At 55.3% G+C, this 14,530-nt stretch overlaps 1 protein-coding gene across 1 annotated transcript; it reads left to right on the top strand.

Moving 5' to 3' along the window:
• The first annotated feature begins 7,357 nt into the window (after nt 1–7,357).
• DLX2 (distal-less homeobox 2) lies at nt 7,358–9,542 on the top strand. The gene is made up of 3 exons (XM_030327170.1): nt 7,358–7,951; nt 8,443–8,627; nt 9,123–9,542. Exons 1-3 carry the CDS (start codon nt 7,558–7,560, stop codon nt 9,540–9,542), a joined length of 999 nt encoding a protein of 332 aa, XP_030183030.1. The 5' UTR covers nt 7,358–7,557.
• Nucleotides 9,543–14,530: the final 4,988 nt, after the last annotated feature.

Genomic DNA, 14,530 nt, shown 5'->3' with positions numbered 1-14,530 from the left:
TTGTACACTTTCTTAAAAGTCTTAGGACAGTTATTTGGGCCCAGTTAGTGGGAAGTCTCTTGTTTTGTTTTGTGTTTCTATTTTAAGTTATTTCATCATTAGTACTTCTAGCCTTTGTACTGACTTTCCGTTGGCTCATCCATTAGTTTAGGTACTGTGGATCCAAAACAGATTATAGTAGGAAGTGGGCTTATCACCTAATAACAACCCCTAAGCATAATAAACATGTGCCCCAAGGCAAGAGTGACACTGACAAGGAGGGAGGGCCCCACGTGGCAGGATGACAGACTTCTGCAACCTGTCAGCTTTGAAAAGGAAACACATATGATTTGAGCTTAGACCTACCTGCCAGAACCTCACTAATGATCACTTCAAGACTTATGTTCCTAATGATAACAATCAGCTGCGCTAAACTATTTCTATCCATGGACTGAATGCACCTAGGAATCAAATGGTTTGAGTTCTATGCTTGGCTCCCAATGCAATGTCTGGTTTTCACAGCCAAAAGATGTTCTGGACTTTTTTCTATACTTTGCTGACAAAGTCATCACCCCTGACTCCAAGGTCATATTAGTTATAGTAGCTAAGTTTATATACCTTCAGTGTGATGATGCAAAGCCATGAATTTGCTGGAGCCCAAAAGTTACACAGGCTATTAGGCGCCTCCAAAGAAAATGTTGTTGTTTTTTTTAAATAGATCCCAAAATTCAGGAGCTTAAAACATCAGAGGTTTATTTCTTGGTCAGGTAACCTTCCAAGTTAAGTGTTGGAGATGATTCCCCTAGGGCCAAGTCATCTGCATAGTTGAAGCTGGTTCCAGCCAGTGGATGGGGTGGGGGAGGAAGAGCAGGGAGGAGTCTCAAGGCTTCAGTGAAAGTTTCCATCCTAGAAGTGGCACACATGACTTCCACTCAAGTTCCCTTTATTGCCTAGAACTGAGTCATATATCATTACACCTGACTGCAAGGGAAGCTGGCAAATGGTGGTCTAGCTGAATTCTCCCAAAAGTCAAATTTGGGGAGATGGCACTTGGTCCACAATTATCCATTACTAGTCCAAATGATGAAGTTTTACTCTGATTAAACATTAAATTGCTGCACAGAGGAGTTTATTCTCCCAAGGTCATACAGCTAGCAAATGGCCAAGTTAGGATTTAAGCCTAGAGTTTTTACTTTTAACCACTCTGCTATATTTCTAACACTGTTTGATTCTCCAACAACCACTATGTATTACTTTGCAATTTTTAACAATAATAATTTTTTTTAACTTTTTAATGTTTATTTCTACTTGAGAGAGAGAGCAGGGGAGGGGCAGAGAGAGATGAAGACAGGATCTGAAGCAGGCTCCAGGCTCTGAGCTGTCAGCACAGTGCCCAATGCTGGGCTGGAACCTAGGAACTGTGAGATCATGACCTGAACCAAATCAGAGGCTTAATGGACTGAGCCACCCAGTGCCCCAGTAATGTTGTTTTTGTTTGTTTGTTTGTTTTTTAATTAAAAAAGGATGCAAAGAACCTGGGATAGCTACCTAGAGGGACAGTTTCCTATGAATATTTTACGGAGCTCTTCCCCACACCCACCCTCACCCCCTCTGCATTTTCAGAAAGGTGAGCAGAAGCAGCCTGGGTATGCCACACATAGAAACTACCTAAGGCTTGGTGTAGTGGTAGTCGGCCCAGCCCACTGCAATGCGCATGGGTTAGGAGCTAGCTTTAAGAACCTTTCCTAAATTCAGCTCTGCAGGCAGCCACGGTCGGGTGCCTCACCCAGAGGGTGCTCTGCCTGACCTCTTCCAGAGCACCCGGACCATGCAATCCTGCCCCAGTCATGCACGCCCAGATCCCCCTGCCCGCTCTGGTCCACGGAAACCTGGAGACCACGTTTGCTCTCAGCGCCTGGAGAAGACTTCCTCGCGCACTAAAAAAGAAAGTGGGCAAACACCCTTGCCTTGGCCTCTTAAAAACCTTCGGAAGTCAGGTCAGAGAATGCGGAGTTCTCCAGGTAATCCGGCAGCAGTCAAGAAAACATGTAATGGTATGTTCCCAGGCAATAATCCCATGAGGAGAGTACTGTCATTATTAGCAGCATTCTACAGATGCAACAATGAGGCACAGAGAAATTAAGTCCTTTTGCAAAGGCCACACAGTGACCCAGCGGAGTGTGACTCTTACTCCACGCGTCAGCACACCCTCTTTGCAACCGTATGAGGTGGCACACGTCTTTAGCAAGTGAAGAAGATGTAGGGGCGGGGAAGGGAGCGGGGAGAAAGGAATCCTCGTACTCAGAAGGATACTTGGAGTTTCAAACAGTTCATTCCTCGTTCTGCCCGTTTGGTGGTGTGTGTGTGTGTGTGTGTGTGTGTGTGTGTGTGTGTGCGCGCGCGCGCGCGCGCGTCTTAACCACTGAATAGACAAAGTAAAAGGGACCGGACTAGGATCTAAGACGTGGAAGGCAGAAGGCAAAATTGTGAAAGTTCCAGAAGCATGCCGTAACTGACAAGCCAGCGCTGTGAACCCCGGGTGATGAGCAGGGTTTCATCTGCTGCTGTTCTGGGAGGAGGTGCGGTTTCAACCTGACAGCCCGGAGCCACCCGCGGAGGACAGGAGGTTCTGGAACGAAAGGCGGCACTCCCCTCCCGGCCCTCGCGGAGGTCCCGGAGCTCCCTGCACGTCGGCCGGCAGGCGCCCGAATGTTCCCTGCGGCGTTGGCGGGTGCAACTAGTGCCCGAGGCCGAGGCCAAGGCCGGGAGCAGGGGCGGGGAATGTCGGGGGTTGTTTTCTTTCAGGTTTGAGTAAGGACCTCCCGTGAGCCATTTGCATACCTCTCCTTCGTTAAGCAATGTGAGACCTGCTCCTAGTGCAAAGTGCGCGTCCCAGCGGTCTGAGTTTTTGTCCTGGGGTGGGGTGGAGGCTATAACATATTCCATCGGCGTTCGTGGAGCTGAGGACCTGGACACCGAGACCTGGCAGCTTTTAGCAATCGAAGGAGTATGTGTTTCTCTCGCCCATTGCGGCTTGCCCGCCTGAGCTCTTAGTAACCCGGCCTGTGAACTGGGACTCAACGAAGAGGCCATCGGATTAGCGCCTCAGAGCCTCGACCCAGGCTGGGTGCCAGGAACCATAGCTTGTGTTTCTTTTTAACCATTGGGCAGTCTATAATGCAAAATGGGCCTGAGTGAGGGGGTGGGAATGTCTGGAAGACCTAGAAGGCAGAAGGCGAAACTGGGTTTGAAAATTCTAGAAGCATGCTGAACTAACAATTCAGCGCTACGGCTTCCCTCGGAAAGGTCATGGCTGTGTATCCGCTTATTCCCATTCAAGTCCTTTTGGTTTGCTCACTAGCAGATAGCAAAAGGTAATCCCAAAGGCGGACACTGCAGGGTCTCCGGTTCGCGTGCGGGGCCAGGGGCCGCCTGCCTCCAGCCCTCGCTGTTGACCCTCGAATGTGTTCGGGGATCTTCCTAGGGTGGGTCTGGGGATGCCTCCCACTCAGTGCCCATGCGCCTGCTAGTCTCCGGGAGAAATCTCTCCTTCCAGTCTGCTCTTGGGGCCGGAGGGGTGAGCTTGTGTTCAGAACCCGCGAAAGGTGGGGGTAGTTCGGCCTTCTCCCGTGTTCCCCAGGCCAAAAACCAGCTCAAAGGAGCATTGGCCTTGCCTCTGTGGCTCAGACCTGAGTTCGAGTGATGATTCTGCTGTGTGTTCCCTAAGGGTTTTCTAGAGGTCCCCACACCAGCAGTGGGTATGTTTCCATTATGCCCTCTTGCCAAGTTTACGCAAGAAAAAAAAAGTGGGGTCTAAGTTCGCAGACCCCAGATTCAGAGATCCCATCTGCTTGAGGACCAAAGGGGCTGGGAGGAACTGACCGCACCTGGAATCCCCTCGAAGCTCCATTAGTGATGGGGGGGGGGGATTGAGGGGGAAGCAAGTTGAGGACATTAGCAATGCGAAAGGATTGGGCAAGGCTTGTACCCAAGAAGACTTAATGACCAATGGAGGCCGGAGGAGGAGAGCAGGCAGGTATGGTCCTGGAAAGGTGGGGATGGTAGGCTCCCATAGACTCCCAACTTCTCCAAATGTCTTTGAGTTCTAGAAGGAGCCTAAAAGATTCCAAAGCTCAGATTCCTAGAACTACTTCGGGGATGAAAAAGGAAAGAATGCCTCTAGGACCAATGAAGGAAGCCGTGTCCCCAGGAAAAGGGGCAGTCCAGCAACAGCGCGGGTGTGACCCTCCAGGAGAATGGGCGAGTGAGAATGAGTCCACCCCACGCTCCCTGCCCGTAGGGGGCATCCTCTCCGCCCCCACCCCGACCCCCTCCCGACCCCCAACCCCTCCCGCTGCTCGGTGTAATTGAGGACACCCAGTGGTGGAGCAGAGGAGTACACAGGGTCAGGGGAAGCCCAGGCCAGGTAGATGCCCCAGACCTGTTCTCCAGCTGTTCAGCCAAGGCTTAGAGTACTACCCTGTGATTTGCACTATGGCAACAGAGAAAGGAGGGGTACCTGACTCAAGGTATGTTGCTTCTGCCCTCAAGCCTCAGTTTCCTCTGTACAATGGGAATGATGATTCCATCCACCTCTGGCAAAGGTTTCTGGGAGAACACGGTGGGATTCTGTGATCAGACCAAGTGCTGCATCAAACAACCTGTTGGGTGTGGGATTCAAAGTGGAAATGTCTTAGTGATGGGATTAGGACATACAAGGCCACCTCCCTACATTCCCCCCCCCCATTCTTTTCCAGGTCCTTGCAGAGTAAAAGAATGCCTCTGTGGATCAAGAAAGGATCAAGAAAACTGGAAACAGAAAAGTGTGATGGAGAGTGCCCTGAGGCAGAGGAGGAAGTTTGGCCACTCAGAAGTGTTCCCCTAAACTCAATCTCTGGAGAGGGGTATCACTCTGCTCTGAACTGTGGATGAGTGCGTCAGTTCTCTAGGTACTGTCTCCCGGACTTCAGACCAAAGTGAGGAAATCATTTGGATATTGCGCTACGGTGATCAGAGCATTTGGGCAAACCCAGATTTGTATCTGGAGTATCAGAATTAATATTTCAAATGTTTACTTGATTCTCCAAATGCAGTGGTAAGTTCTTCCTCTCTGGCTCTCGCACTCTTGCTGACTCTCCTTGCTCATTGCATCTGGTCTTTTCTCCTTCACACACACACACACACACACACACAGTCCTTTGTTTTCCAGTTAAAAGGAAACTGGAATCATATTTCCTTCCAGGAAGATGCCATTTTCCAGATCTCAGCTCACCTAGCCTTTAGGCTATTAATGGAGGTCCTCATAGGTAACAAAATACAACAAACTTGCCACCATGAAAAAGCCTGGAGGACATGCTTGGAGTGGGAACAAAGGAGCAGAGAGAAGGCAAAGCTACAGCAATTGGCTCTTTTATATTTCATTGGTGGGGGGGGGGGATTTCTATATTAGGCCAAAGCAGCTACCACTACTTTGGTGGTGACAGAAAGACTTGGAATTTGGAGTCAAGACACCAAAAGGTAATACTGATTAAATGTCCAGAGGTTAGTTTTGTAACTGAGGCCCACAAAGCAGAAGGCTGAGCACAGCAGTGAAGCAATGCAGTCCCTTGGTGGTGAGCCCCACCTCCCAAAGCATTTCTAACTAGTTCACTAGCCTCCATCAAGGAGCCTTCCTTCACCAAAAGGAAGGCTGGGAACTAAATCCAGGCAGATTTGAGGGCAGATTACCTTCCTCGTTATTCTGCAGCGAGTGAGCTGTGTGGATGCTGGAGTTTTAATTACACACTTGCTTTTTCTGGGGAAGAAGACCAAGATCATATTTTTCAAAGTATCAACTTGTTTTCCATTAGGCAGTTGTTGAAACAAGTTCTTTCGGCGACACGTTAGGTCTTTAGGAAAGGGTGCTTCAGATGGCTCGCACTTGTACAATTTTGTGGCTTTTAATTACTATTTTGTTCTTTTGGGGGGTTTCAGAGTCTGGCGCCTCAGCATGATTAGACCGTCTACTGGGCCCGCTGCAACTACGCACACCTCCAGCAGGTGGCGCCACAAGGCAAGCACTGCCGCCGAAATTGCGAACTTGGGGAGTCCAGTAAAGGCGAGTGTCCCTCAACTCCGGGCCACTGTCCCCAACCACTAGGAAATACTGATATGGACGAAGTCGCCAGTGCTGATTTAAACGAAGAAATTGCAATGACAGGGCGCAAAAACTAAAATAGGGTTAAGTGCATGAAATAAAACGTTTTCTACTTGTTTCTGTAAGTTTACCAAGACTTGTAGTATCGAGACGACTCTCTCACCTATTATCCCACTTCTGTTTTCGTAAAAATATAGCATTTAGAATTAGAACGAACTTTGAAAGCCATCTGGTCTTTATGGTCTAGCATTCCAAACAAGAGAGGAAATCCCCGGGATCGCTTTTCGCCTGTCAGTTAGCCATCTAATATACATAATTACTCAAAGTCTTGGCCTGTCAGGAAAGCACAAGGAAAAAAAATGGTTTCAGATATATCATTAGAAATAATACTTTTGAATTTATTCAGAAAAGTTATTCAAAAGTGCTTTTCTCTCAAGCAACAAGGAAAAATCGTTTAAACATTAATTAATTGCCTAATATCGCTGTGGGCTGGTTAAGCAGGTATGTGGAAGTAGGTATTATAATACGTGGTTTATGGATCATTTAAATCAATTGACTTTATCAAGTGCCGAGTGACTGACAAGAGTGACTGCCAGACGCTTCGAGGAAAAGCGGAGCTAGACCTGGCCGGGCTCGCGGTACCGCTTTATTTTGATGCATGTTTGCAAGCTGACCTCGGACAGGAAGAGCCGAATCGCTGCAACTGGCTGGCACTTGTACACAGAATGGGATGGGAGACCCCAAGTCTTCTTCCTTTGAGAAGTAATGCCAGTCTCCGCCTTCACGCCTTCTGTCCTCCTGCTGCTGGCCACCCTGACTCCCCACCGCGCCCCTTCCCCAGTCCGTCGCTTCGCTGCTCGCATTCAGCAGCCGCCTGTCTGCACCCGCAACCACAGCAGCCGCAGCGCCCGCCCTGTGACACCAGCCTCCCCCCCTCGCCCCCCTCGCCCCCCTCCGGGCATTCCAGAGCGCCAGGAACCCCGCGGCCCGGCGCTTCCGATTGGCTGTTGCTAGGTGACGTCGCCTGCGCTCACGTGACGAGTGTTAAATGCCCACGCTGCCGGAACCCGCCCCGCAGACAATCGTAAAGCCGCTCTGGGCTGCTCACCTGCTCCCGCCTCCCGGAGCCCCGGCCTGGCCCCGCCACCCCTGCCCCCTCCGCCGCCCGCCCCCCGCCCGAGCGGGCGCTGGGCAAGAAGCCGAGCGGGCAGAGAGGCGGAGAGAGGATGCGGCCGGCGGCAGCTGTCCCGAGCAGTGCACGGTGATCGCCTCCCCTAGAGGAGGAGTTGCCTAGACCGTTGCCACATTTCTTGTTTTCCTCCCCACCCTCCCTCACCCCCCGTAATTACATTGGCTGCTGGAGGGGACAGGGAGAGACAGAGGAGGCGCCTCGCTTCCCCCCTCGCGCCCGCCACCCCTGCTCTTTCCCATCCCGGGCCAGGATGACTGGAGTCTTTGACAGTCTGGTGGCTGATATGCACTCGACCCAGATCACGGCCTCCAGCACGTACCACCAGCACCAGCAGCCCCCAAGCGGCGGCGGCGCTGGCCCCGGCGGCAGCAACGGCAGCAGCCTCCACAAGCCCCAGGAGTCGCCCACACTCCCGGTGTCCACAGCTACCGACAGCAGCTACTACACCAACCAGCAGCACCCGGCGGGCGGCGGCGGAAGTGGGGGCTCGCCCTACGCGCACATGGGTTCCTACCAGTACCACGCCGGCGGCCTCAACAGCGTCCCTTATTCCGCTAAGAGCGGCTACGACCTGGGCTACACCGCCGCCTACACCTCCTACGCACCCTACGGGACCAGTTCTTCCCCGGCCAACAACGAACCTGGTAAGCACAACGCTGGCGTCAAAGGTGCCAAGTCAGCCTAGTTACTGGGATGGGTGGGATAAAAATGTTTGGGACGGGGATCCATCCGGAACCCGGACGCTTACACTGCCTGCTCCCTGCCCTCCTTGAGCCTTTTTACCCTCCTCAACCACCAGGCTGCCGAGGGTCACCGCGTACGTCCCTCGGCGCTCAGCTGGTGAGACTCGGGGGCCGAAAGGGCGCCGGGCGCATGCCTCGCGGTAACCTCATTTCCTTACCACCTGCTCCTTCTTTCTCTCCGGTTTGCTCCTTCTTCCCCTTCCGGGAGGGTCCAGCTCCCGGGTGTCTGGCGGCCGGAGTCCGCACTTAGCGAAGTTGCGCCTGGGCGCCCCGCAGCGTCTCCAACAACTCGCCTCCGGGCGCAGGCCAAGTGCCACGGCCGGCCCTTAAGCCCAGCGGGAACTGTTTGGGTCCCCCCGCTGCACTGTTCTCACGATGGCGTTGCGTTGCAGAGAAAGAGGACCTCGAGCCTGAAATCCGGATCGTGAATGGGAAGCCAAAGAAAGTCCGGAAACCCCGTACCATCTACTCCAGTTTCCAGCTGGCGGCTCTTCAGAGACGTTTCCAAAAGACTCAATACCTCGCCCTCCCCGAGCGAGCGGAGCTGGCGGCGTCCCTGGGCCTCACCCAGACTCAGGTGAGGGCTCCCGGCCTGGCGGGGAACGAGGAGGGCGCTGGCCTGGGGTGGCTGGGAAGCAGGAGGGGTCCGGACAACGTTTTAAAAAGTACGTTTAAAGTAACTTTAAGGATTTCGAGGCCCGCGCCTTGGGCGGCCTAAATTTCTACGCCTGGAGCTGAAATCCCCCAAGGGGCCGCCGCGCCTGAGAAAAGGAAAGGCCTGGGGTGGGCAGAAATCCGCTTCCACATCTTCTTTCCGCGCGATACTGATTAAACGGGTAAAATAATTGGCCCTCCTGACCCCTTCCCGCTGTCACCATCCCCGCGGCACGCACAATCCAGCTGCCTCGGACTTTCGGAGATTACCTCCTAATGGAGCAGGAGCCATCCCGAGTCTCCGAGGCCGCGGCACGTGATCCGCTTACCTGCCCGGCTGTGATTTCTACGCCTCCTCCCCCTCCCCTGCCCCAGACCCAGGTTCTTCCACTAACGCTCGGGTCCGTTTTCCACAAAGGTCAAAATCTGGTTCCAGAACCGCCGGTCCAAGTTCAAGAAGATGTGGAAAAGCGGTGAGATCCCCTCGGAGCAGCACCCCGGGGCCAGCAGCTCGCCACCTTGTGCGTCGCCGCCGGTGTCGGCGCCGGCCTCCTGGGACTTCAGCGCGCCACAGCGGATGGGGAGCGGCGGCGGCCCGAACAGCGGCGGCAGCGGCGCGGGCAGCTCGGGCTCCAGCCCGAGCAGCGCGGCCTCGGCTTTCCTGGGCAACTACCCGTGGTACCACCAGGCCTCGGGCCCCACCTCACACCTGCAGGCCGCCGCGCCGCTGCTGCACCCAACGCAGACTCCGCAGCCGCACCACCACCACCATCACCACCACCACCACCACCACGGCGGCGGCGGGGGCGCCCCGGTGAGCGCCGGGACGATTTTCTAACCCCAGGGAGACCGCGCCAGAGACTGAGAGAGCAGAGACCGGTGATCCTCCGTGCTCGCTCCAAGAGCCAGAGGGTCCCTCCGACTGGCCCGCGGATGCCTCCCACCCCTCCGGGAGGAGCGACCGAGATGGCCTGCCACGGGCCCTGCTTCCTCGCGCGGGCCACAGAGCGGCCGGGACCTGGAAGGCTCTTCTCCGAGGCCCCCGGGCAGGGCAGCCCGCCGCGGCCTCCTTTCCGACCTGAGCCCAGCCTCAGACTTGCCTCCCCACCCCTCCCCGCCCAGCCAGGCGGTCGGGCGCCTTCCTCGCCGCGGGCCACGAGCTGAGTCCGAGAGGGACGCCTCCCCCGCCCGCGAGGTTTCCAGGGTGCTCTGAGGCTCCTTTCTCCCTGCCCGCCCCCAGGCCCAGCTCCAGTCGGCCGAGCTGACTGACCTCCCGGGCCGGCGCGCCCTCCCCCACCCGCCCCCGTGACCCGGGCGGCCCGCCGCTTTTTTTCTGCCCTGCCGTCTCCAGCCCTCCGAGCCCCCCTCCGCCCCGCCATAGCTCTCCCCCAGGAACGCTTCCTTAGCCCTCTCCTCATCCATCACCAGTGGAGTTTTTTTATTTTTATTTTTTTAAAAGTTTAGGTGCCTTTGCGGATGACCTCATTTTGATGTTGGGGAAAAAAAATGATTTTTTAATATGTGGACACTGCAAAAAAATGTGTTTAAATTATCTTTTTTAAAACCTATTCAGGATTATTAGGGTGGACTTCGACATAGAGTTTGTAAATAAAGGTGTCTGTGCAGATTTTCCCACTGATTTATTTGTATAAAAATACTCGTCTTTTCGGACTTTTTGTAAACGCCCACTTGTGAAAACTGCGGTTTAGCAGTAACCTCAGCAACCCCTCCATTTTATTTTTCCCTTTGAAAATTTTCTCAGTTGAACTAAGCTACTGATTTGGTTTTGTTTTATCTTATCCTAAAGTCTTTGTTCTTGAAATGAAAGGTATTTTGGGGTTATTTATTATGAAAACAACATGCTCTTAATGTTGATTTTACAATATGAAGAGATTATTTAAATAAATTATTGTTTTCATTGGATGTGTGCGCTTGTTCCTTGGCGTAGTGACCTGGAACCTCGAGCCGCTTCCCCGGGCGGGGAACCTGGCCAGCCACGAGTGACATTCACATCTCCCACAGGCCGAGAGAGCCGTGGGGCGCGGCGAGGCGGGAACAGGCGCGCTCCACGCCGGCCTCCCTGAAACGTTCACGCTCTGCCGGCACCCGACTCTCGGCGCTGGGTTCGCCAGCTCTTGGCGCGGTGACTCACTCCGAGCCGGGGCGGCTGCAGCCTACGCCCGCCGGGCCCCTCCAGTGCCGGCGGCGCAGCCCCGAGCCTGGGCGGTCTGCCGCCCCCGCGCCAGTAGTGCTGGCCAGGCGGTGCATCGGAGCCGCCACGGGGGACCTGCAGTCGCCGCCGGAGCGCTGCCGAAACCCGGGTCAGACCCCTACCTTGGACCCTCCCCTCTGTCTGCCCTGAGGCCCTTCTGGGGCTGGCTGAGCCGAGAGCTCAGTGAGTCACCCCGGCCCTGGGGAAACTCGGTTGGCTGCTCTGGAATGCAGGGCGACCCCGGCACACAGGGCTGCGCTAGCACACATACAATCACGCACTGTGACTCTCACAGTCACATCTCTACTGACATACTCTCACTCTCGTACACACACTCCTACTGAGTCTCACACACACACATACACACTGACAAAAATTCATGCACGCACATTCACACACACTGATACAGAAACCTACATACCCACACGTGCACACAGGCACATTCACGCAGACACTGATGCAGGCGGCATCCTTCCACTTCACCTTCTCTGAGGGGAAAGGTCGTCACACCATTCAGCTCTGCCTTCCACCTTGGATCCCACCCCAACTGGCTTCCAGTTTTGGAAGTGACCCTACTTTCTGACATTCTCTGCAAAGGCCAGGGGTTAGGGGGCTAATGCAGGCCTGAACTAAAAGCCCCTTTCCTTCAAAGCACTGGGGCCTACAAGGGAAGCTTCTTAGTTTCCATCACTGACTTTGCCACTTTGGGCTACTCAGTGTAACCTCTCTGTGCCTCAGTGTGCAGATCTATACGATAGGAGAAATAACAACAACTATCTCAGAGTTTCTGTGAGTGTATAATGAGACGATGATGTAACACAGTGCCTGGCACATGGTAAGTACCCATTTTTGCTGTTGGTAGTATATTGTTTTATTCCAATGTCTCCCAAAACAGGGAGGCTTCACTTGTGCCTGTGTTTTTGAGGTCCAGAGATACCCAGAGGCCTTTCCAACTTCACCCTGTGTGTTAGAGCAACACTCTAGAGCTGGGGAAGCTCTGGCCCCTTCTTACATGAGAGCCTGAACCTCAGCCATCCCCTCTGAAGAGACCTGCCTCTACTGGAGAGGAGATTACAGACGGACCAGAGAGCTCTGCTTGCCAGATCCAGGCCTCCTCTTCTCTGGGATGGCTATTTAGGCCATCCTTGTGTGTCTTCAACTCCACTCTGCCAAAAAACACAGACATAAGACGGGGGCGACTTTCTAGGCTCAGTGGCATCATCCTGAAAGGAATCTTGTCTTTTCCGGCCAGATTGTTTTGGGGTCTGCATGGAGTCTAGCTTACAACCGAATACGGACAGGGAGTGGGGGGCTCTGGGAAACACAGAGAGGCTACACAATCCACTGTCCGTTTTCATTCCTGCATTGTTTTCTCAGGCTAGGAAGACCTGAGCTGAAAGCTCACTGACCCTGTGATTCTAGCTTCCCTAAGCAGCCGCTGCCTAGAAGACCCCCATGCCTGCTCTCTCTCCCCCCAGTTCCAAATTCCGTGGTTTTCTTTTGAGTGCCAGTAGCCGGTGCCAGCCTTCCTCCTGCGGTTGTATGTGCCCTCCCCGCCCCCTTTGCGCGCATTCCCCTCCCCCTCCTGAAACCAGCGAGGAGAGACGGGGCAGTAAATTGGCTGGTGTCGAGGATCTGCAGCAGACAAGATGATTAAGAGGCCTACGCCGGAGCGCCCGGGGCAGGGAATGTCAGCCCAAGTTGGAATCACGCAACAGGCCTTGGCATGAGCGAGCCTGGGAGCCAGGAGGGCGGGCGGCCCCAGCTCCGGGGTGGGCCGAGGCCCCACAGACTCGCTGGAGTCACCGAACCTGGCACCCGGCAGCGGCGGGGTCGCGCCAGGCCACGGCGCGTCTTTCCCCGGGAAGCCCGCTAAGCAGAGAGCAGGAGGGTGCAGGGGCCAGAGGAAGGGGGCGTTTCCGCAGACGAGGAGAAGGGCAAAGAGAAGGGAAAGCTAGGATGCGCCCAGGTCCCAGAAGTGAGGGGGGCGGGGAGGGGGAGGGGTAAGCGAGGGGACAAACAAAGCCCGGCTGGGGGAGGCAGGGGCCGGCTCCAGCCCCGCCGGGGGCAACGAGCTGGCAAGTCTTTCTCACAGTCTCACGGCCCGCCGGGAGACGCGGAGCCCTGTGATCAGCCCGCCGCCGCGCAGACACGCTCCCCCCGCGCGGGACTGCGCTACCCAAAGCGCGAATGAAAAATGGAAATGGGAAGCAGCGATCTCGGCTCCCTACACTGGGAAACCAGTCGCGCTCGGAACACACATAAATCTTCATTGTAATCCCCTTCCATTTGCTCGCGTGAAATATCAGGCCAGAGACAGGATATGACAAGCGCTGGGAAGCAGGGGGAGGGAAGCCGAAGAGTGAGGGGTGCCCGGCCCTCTCCGCCCCACCTCCTGGCAGGGTTGCTTGGAACTCTGGCAGAGCGCGGGTATTGAGTTCCAGTCCCCGAGGCAGGCAGCCCGGGCGCGCCAGCATCCCCTTCTCCTCTCATTCCTGGCTCCCCTCCCCCAGCGCGCGCCGGGCTGCGGGCCACCAGACCCGGGTGCTCCGCTAGGCGTAGACACACCCCCCTCCTGCGGCCCCGAATTCCCGCCGCCCGCCCTGTGGCTCCCGGGCTGGGGAGAGCAGAGAAGAAAGAGAACGGATGCCGGGCCTAATCAGTGCGGCTGCAATGTGGGACCGTTTAGGAGGCTTCCCCCTCGGCCTTCTTTCAGGATTACTTGTGAAAATTGTGAATATCCGTCCTGTGTAAGAATTTCCGAGACTGGTGGGGCGAGTTTGGGGGAAGTATCAGGTTTGCTGGGGGCGGAGAGTGCGCTGGAAACCTGGAGCTTTGTTTACAAACAGTTCAGCGGTAGAAGGTGGGGGATGAGAGAAAGAGGGGGTGAAGGGAGAAGAGAAGTGGTGGAATGGTCCCCTCCAGTGTTACAAGCCCCCGGGAAGAAAGACGTCAGGGGTCAGAGAGCCTCCTTGCCTTTCAAAAAAGAAAAAAGTTGTCCTCACTGGCGGTAAAACCCAGAAGCAACTCCGCACACCCACACAGCCCACCCCGTTGTCCCCGTCCCAAGCACTCGCTCTAAAGTCAAAAGCCGGCTCCTTTCCCGAAAGGGACCAGCGACCACCAGTGCCATAAAGCTGTTTAGGGTCAGAGATCTCCTTGAGAATGAAGCTACAGATCCTCTCTTCCTCCTAAAATACGGGTCCCCTTGCATTTGATTTCTGGGGTCCCCAGAAGCCGGTGAGTGGGGCGCGATCCTGCAGTCCCGGTTACGCGGGCCCCTGGCCCTGTCCGACCAGGCTTTCCCGAGACTAGAGGGCTCTGGCAAGGTCGTGACGCCCAAAACAGCCCCAGAGAAGCCTCTCCCGGCCGGGACCTCCCTCCCCACCTGGGATCTGCCCCGCACGCCTTTCCTGCTGCCCCGCCCCTTCCCCCCTTAAACCCCGGCCGGGGCGGATGCGGAGGCCCCACGTCGCTCCGAGGCCCCCCCCCCGGCGGGAGTTCCCCTCGCAGGGACGGGTTTGGCAGTGATTGCCACATTACAAGATGTTACATTCCGCCCTGGGGCCTGGGGCCGGGCCCGGCGGGGCGGGGGAGACAATATGTTTCAGGAA

This window comes from Lynx canadensis, chromosome C1, assembly GCF_007474595.2.
Source record: "Lynx canadensis isolate LIC74 chromosome C1, mLynCan4.pri.v2, whole genome shotgun sequence".
Taxonomy (NCBI): Eukaryota; Metazoa; Chordata; class Mammalia; order Carnivora; family Felidae; genus Lynx; species Lynx canadensis.
This window is presented reverse-complemented; position numbering and strand designations above follow the sequence as displayed.

Bases quoted from the DNA above. Each gene is read 5' to 3' on its own strand.
- DLX2 (XM_030327170.1), top strand. From the start codon at position 7,558: ATGACTGGAGTCTTTGACAGTCTGGTGGCTGATATGCACTCGACCCAG. The intron at 7,952-8,442 runs GTAAGCACAACG...GTTGCGTTGCAG, and splicing joins CCCGGCCAACAACGAACCTG to AGAAAGAGGACCTCGAGCCT. The intron at 8,628-9,122 runs GTGAGGGCTCCC...TTTTCCACAAAG, and splicing joins TGGGCCTCACCCAGACTCAG to GTCAAAATCTGGTTCCAGAA.